Source organism: Aquila chrysaetos, unplaced genomic scaffold (genome assembly GCF_900496995.4).
Source record: "Aquila chrysaetos chrysaetos unplaced genomic scaffold, bAquChr1.4, whole genome shotgun sequence".
NCBI classification, from domain to species: Eukaryota; Metazoa; Chordata; class Aves; order Accipitriformes; family Accipitridae; genus Aquila; species Aquila chrysaetos.
The window spans coordinates 36,203-42,492 of record NW_024470416.1 but is presented as its reverse complement, the minus strand read 5'-3'; the positions used below and the strand labels follow the sequence as shown (position 1 = coordinate 42,492).

General features: G+C 48.9%; 1 protein-coding gene across 1 annotated transcript; it reads right to left on the bottom strand.

Moving 5' to 3' along the window:
- Positions 1–1,225: 1,225 nt before the first annotated feature.
- LOC115338480 (olfactory receptor 2A1/2A42-like) lies at positions 1,226–6,284 on the bottom strand (the record flags this gene model as incomplete). The annotated part of the gene is made up of 7 exons (XM_030007055.1): positions 1,226–1,268; positions 2,982–3,139; positions 3,266–3,354; positions 3,463–3,529; positions 4,301–4,419; positions 5,353–5,513; positions 5,560–6,284. Coding segments are annotated over 7 exons (1,353 nt in total), but the record flags the coding sequence as incomplete, so codon positions are not given.
- Between the last annotated feature and the right edge of the window lie 6 nt (positions 6,285–6,290).

Genomic DNA, 6,290 nt, shown 5'->3' with positions numbered 1-6,290 from the left:
GCTCTTCCAATACAGGAGTTTACCTGTGCAGGCTGAAGGTAACCATGCAACTAGCAGCACCTGAAATTGCAGGCCACTGTATATGCAGGGGATCCCTGCAGAGCAGTTACATTGAGATTGGCCCTTTGAAAACAGTCCTACAGGAGCAAGCAGGCAGTATGCCCTGGCCAGCAGGGAGCAAGCCCACAGACGATATTTGCGTAAAGGCTCAGCCAGTTGTGGAGAGGTCCAAAAGGTTTCTGAAATGGGGGCAGCACGTCATCATGCAGAAACATGCAGAAATCTGGGCATCTGATGCAACTGTTCACCTCCCAAGGAACGGTGGGAGAAGAAGCTGTTCCTTTTATACCACCAGGCAACTTCCTTTGTGGACAACCCCAAGAGGAGTAAGTTTGCCTCCTCGGAGAAGACTCTCTCCAAAGAGCTGGAGAGGGAAGGCAGCCAGGAAGGCAATAGTGTGGCAGGGGTTTGAATTAAATGCAGAATGGCTATCAGGATCCAGAAAATGGATGAAATGCACTGGGAGGATGGGCAACAGCCAGGAGGAGGAGAACAGGGGGGTGAGGGAAGACCCTCTTACCTAAAGGGTGTGCCTAACAGCAGTGCTGTCAGAGCAGCCTTTTAGCTTGTAGGCTAAAAGAGAAAGAATCTCACCCTCCTGACAAGGTCTCTGGAGAACAGTGGGTTTAGAAAGCAACTGCCAATCCCTCTGGAACAATCCTGTCGTAAATCTGCCTTCTGATGACATAGCGAGAAAAAACATGACACTGTTTCAAGAAGAGGGAGATGCCTGCAAGGCCATCTGCACAGAGGAAGGACACTGGTGAGGAGTGGCAAGTACTCGCACCGAAGCCAGTGTCAAGGTGTCAGCACCCACTGTTCACCCTTCATGGAGTTCTGCACAAAGGAGCACGTGAGGTAAAAGAGGACTGGAGTCTCTTGAAGACAAGGCAGGGCATCCTTCAGGTTCAGCTCTGAGAGGCTAAGCTCACCCCTAGAGTTTGTAGCTTCACAGTCAGAAAAGCCTGTGTCGGCTCCTGGTAAAACTCATCCTGTGGCTAAGCTTGACGAGCAGGAATCACAAATGTCTCCATGCAGGTGATGCAGGTGAAAAGGGAAAAAAAGTTACCTGAAAGGCATTTTTATGCTTGCCACTAAGAATCTAGGACTAAACAGATGCTGTTGTCTCTTTCTGAATATTCTGTAGCTTACCGTTTCAAATCCATGCTTTGCTTTACTCGTATGGCGAAACACACTTGGCTCCAGTTCTAAAAATAAGTCAAACAGGTAAGAACTGAGTTTACCAAAAGTCACAAAAAGGAAACAATCTTGTAAATGGCTAATCAAGTATTTCATTAGAAAGCAGGGGTTTAGTACCTCCCTCTAGCCAACAAGATAGATACCCTTAATCTGTACTCATGTTTCAAAGTCTCATTTCAAAAATGAAAATAGGCACTCACTCCAGTATTAGGCTTTCTGCTTTTCTAGTAAGCCCAACAAGCAGTTAAAGAGAAAAATAGTGTGACGTGACAGGGAAAGGCGGATGAGCAGCAAGCTGAGAAAGCTTGCAAATCCTACAAGATTACTGACACAAGAAGGGCAGGTAGCAAAGAACCATAGAAAGATCTTACAAGACTCGGTTGTGGAGCAATAAAATGGCAGAGAGGTACGAAGTGATGCAGATGGGGAAAACCAGTCCTGGCTTCACACACAAAATAGCGCTCTTGGAGCTGATCAGCATCACCTGGAGATTCTGATAGCTCAAAACTCAATAGCATCCCAAGAAAACCCAAATCCAAATGCCTCATGAGGACTTACGAGCAAAAGAGCTTGTCCAAAAAGAAAAAAAAGATGAAGAAGTGGTCTGACTACAGTAGGCACACTCCTTCCAGGGTGGGGGAATGCTCAGACTGAATGCTCAGCTCTTCAGTCTAACAGAGTAATCACAGAAAAATGACAGAAGGCTTGAAGTTGATGCCTGACTGGCTTAATTTTGAAATCAAGAATACACTTTAGAATTATTAACTGTTTTAATCTTTTCTGGAATAGCATAACTGCTGGGGCAAGACACAGGACTAAGAGAGAACTGCCAGAGAGAACTGCCAGACTGGACCATGAAATAGCCCTTTCTAGCCTTGTATTTTATGAATCTACAACTCACACCTTGGCTAAAAGAGATTAGAAAGCATTCTGGATCTTGGTCTCATTCTTCACTCATGTCCAGCAGTTCTATTGTGACTAGAAACTGATGGAGGGGATGGGGTGGGGAATGAAAGGACTACCTCTGTGTGAGCAGGAAAAGAACTGGCTTCAGACTTCTCCCATTATAATCTCTGCATGAAATATATTTGGGAATTGGGAACAATATAAGGCAACAAGGGAGATGATTTGACATGTGGTCTGTGCATCGCCATGGAAGGCGAAAGGTGAGCATAAACACTTCCGACTACAACGTTGCATCTGGGACTCTCTGCCACATACTTGTGAATATTAAGTACAGACGTGAATCTTCTGTTTTTAAAAGCTATGCTCCATGAAAGAAAGAAGCCTGCCAGACTATAAATAAGAACGGCCTTGCCTCTGAAAGGTAATCAAGAACTAAGCTTGCAGTTAGCCAACACGAGCCCGCATTGCACCCTCGAGCTGAAGGCAGCCAACAACACCCTGAGCTGCGTTAGGAAGAGTTTTGCCAGCAGAGCGTGGCTCAAGACGGGACACGTAGGCTCAGCGACGCCGCGATGAATTTGAAATTCTTCAAAACCAACAGCAAATTTAAGTTGGGGGCCAACTTTCATTAAAATTGGCCAATGGGTTTAAAAGCTACAGCAGGGGGTGGAGAAACAAAGGCAAGGAGATGTGGGTGGGGGAAACGTGCTTGCTCCCACTAGCCTTGTTCCCTTGGGACACCAAACTGATGCCTGCAACTTGATGTTTGGTTGGGTGTCTTTTTTACGGAAAAAATTTGTGCTTCTCATTCGCACCTTGTTGGGATGGGAACTTCCGTCATGCCCGAGAGGAGGACAGCCGGGCTCAGGCGGACAAATGCCACGATGGGCTGGTGAAGGAAATCCAGCTCTCCTACGAGCACGTTGGATGCTTCAGCCCCGTTGGGAATTTTCTTCAGGAAGCTCAGCTCCGCCTGGGCACGACAAGTGATTTTCAACCAACTACCCCAAAAGCAAAGCCCACAGCGCTCTGCAGCACACTCTGCAGCCAAGTTTGCAAGAGCAAATCTGGCCCTGTAAGAAAGCTACGAGTGTCTCACCTTGCTTAAATCCACTGTTCTGCTCTCACGGTTCACCCCATCTTTAGCTTCCGCAGCGGTGGGAGAAGGACAAGGGGTGATTTTTTGGGCTGGTAGGAAGAAGACAGACACTCAGAAAGATGGACAAGGAGCAACTGGGATGCTTCTCCTTTGCCCGGACAAGTCCAATGGGGCCAAAGCCCTGCAGAAACCCTCACCTGGCTTGTAGAGGAGGTGCAGGTCTGACTGCCTCTTGCTCACATCAGCAAACGAGCAGACAACGGGTGTAAGAGTCGGTCAGAAAATAAGCATTGTCTCAACATTGTCATCAGGAACATGAACAGTACATTACCTGACAACGGCCTGTTTGGAGCGCAGCAGCCAATCCCAAGGACAGAATGTGCGGTACAAGGCTCCTGGAAGGTACCTGGCTAGAGCCGTTAGAGATAACCGCATAGCTACTGTCAAAAAGGATGGATTGCAACCGTTGCCATAACATCGATGAAGAAATCATGAACTCTAGATGAACTTTGCTTCATTATAATACCAAAACACACCTGCTGGTCGAAGGCTACCCGCCTCCAAGACTTACCATGCCTCAGACACTGACCCTGCGCCTGCGTGATAGCCTCGCTCGAGAAGGGCGGAGATATGATAATTGTATTCTGAGAAGGGTGGAGACTCCTGAGGCAGAGGTGGAGCAAGGTGTGTTACTAAGCATAAAAGATGACTTCTGAACAATGGAAATTTGAAGCTTCCCCACCAAGGACCACGACAATCGACGACGCAGCATTAGCTGGACCCGGGACCGTTAGGACGTCTTGAGATCAGCGGCGGTAGCTATAACCTCTCTTTCTCCTCTCTCTAAACTTAACTTTACTTTCCTCCTTTCTTTCACCCATCTCTAACTATCGTGTGCCTCTTCACAGGCAATACAATAAAGTTTTACTGTGTGATTACTGATATCCCCTTTCGTGTTGGTCACCTTAATTTTGCACTTTCGAGATCGTAGCAAACGAACCATCACGAGTCCACCGAGTGGACCGTGACAACGGGGAGAAGGTTGTTTGTCTTCTCGTTCTGATGGTGGTGCTTCCTCAAAAGGACTTCTCGAACTTGCGCCCGCCTGTGCTCGTCAAACTCCGTGGACTGTTCTTGCTGGGCCAGGACCATATCTGAGGACGGCAAAGGCAAACAAAGCCATCGGAGCAGAAACCCCAACAAGTCCCGACCCCCAAAGCCCCCGGGGAAGGCTGTGCCACACAGGCTGTACCCTAACGCGGGCTCAGCCTTGCATAGCAAGGCCTTTTAATAACGTTCAGCCTTTGCAGCGAAAACGAGAATTTTCTTTTGCTAAAAAACATCATCCAAGTGCTTATTCCTCATTCCTCTAAGATAAATATTTCCCATTCTAAATAACGCAATTTTCTTGCCCGGCCTGGCCTTTCTGACTCTACACGTTTACCCAAATTATAAGCAATCTATAGCACAGACGCTCCCCGAGTTTCCCAGGCTGATCGAGTGCAATTTGCCGAGCCCAGGGAGAAACGTGCTAAGAACGGCTCCGACTTCTCCAGCCCTTGAAAGGGCTGAATGGAGACCTGCCGCCAGTCAGAGATAACTTCTCCAAAGCGGCTTTTGCAATTAACTTCAAGTGTCTTCCCCACAGAAATACACTGCTTGGTCATCGCCAGATAAACTCTGCCTTAAAACTCTTAAATGCTGGATGTTAAGGCAAAAGGAAAAAAAAAGAACGTGAGGAAACAGCTTGTAAGAAGTAGTTCCTTTAAGGAGGTTCAGCTCTTACGCAGACTCCGTATTTCTAAGAGCAGCCTGCTAAGCCCTGACACACACTCCTTTTTGGCTGGAGAATATTCTCTACTGGCTGCTGCAACCCCACAAACTGCTTTCAAAAGGACCCCGTATTGGAATAAAAAACTGGTGCGACTGTTGCACGCCCAGTCTACATCCAAAAACAGCTCATGAGAAAAACACAGTGGGACTTCTGGAAAAGGACGTGCCAGTGGGGCAGGGTTTGATTTGGGAGTGAAGAGCACCGTGGCGAGCTGAGCTCGGCCGCTCCCGGAGGGATGCAGTGCCCACGGTACCTGCAATCTCTTCCATGCTGTTGGCACAAATGTCCAGCAGCACCGTCCCCTTGCTGATGCAGCTCCTCAGCTCGGAGAGGCTGTGCAAGCACAGCGTGCCAACGTAGGGCTTGCTCCAGCGCTCGCCGCCATCTTCCACGTCCTCCTCAAACTTCAGCCACCTGCGGACATCGGGTGCGATCAGTCCCATTGCAAGAAAACAGCCACAGGTGGGAGAAGGTTTTGTGCCATCCTGGCGCAGAGCGGATGCGCAGAACGGTGGCCAGGGTGTCCAGGGAGGAAATGAGGATTAAGGCTAAAGGGAAGAGGAGGAAGCGCACACAAACAGCAAAGATCAGGACTTTATTGGCAGTAGCGGCAGTGCAGGCCAGCTTTAAGACAGCAAGAATTTCATAGCAGAAGTGGTCAACCTCGCAGGGGCCCCAGAAAGGCAGGTGTAAAGCCAGAGAGGCTTGTAGTGTACCAAATACGAACGCCAAAGCCCAGGAAACTGTGGCAAGGGTGAGGCACAGCCTCCAGATCATGATGAGGGCATAGCGGAGGGGACGGCAGATTGCCACGTAGCGAACATGAGACATCACGGCCAGCAGCACGCACTCTGTAAGTGCAAAGATTAAATAAAGATGGATCTGTGCCCCACACCCAGCAAAGGAGATGGTTCTGCCTTGTCCAAGGAGGTTCCTTAGCATACGGGGGACATTGTTGGAGGCGTAGCAGATGTCCGCTATGGAGAGGTGGCAGAGGAAGAAGTACATGGGGCTGTGGAGGCAGTAGTCCAGGCAGATAAGCAGAAAGACAAGTGCGTTTCCCATCAGAGTGCCAGAGTAGAGGGCAGAGAAAAGGCCAAAGAGGCAGCGCTGCAGGGCTGGGGTGCTGCAGAACCCCAGGAGGATGAATTCTGCGACAGTCGCTTCATTCTGCACGCTGTGCTGGAGGTG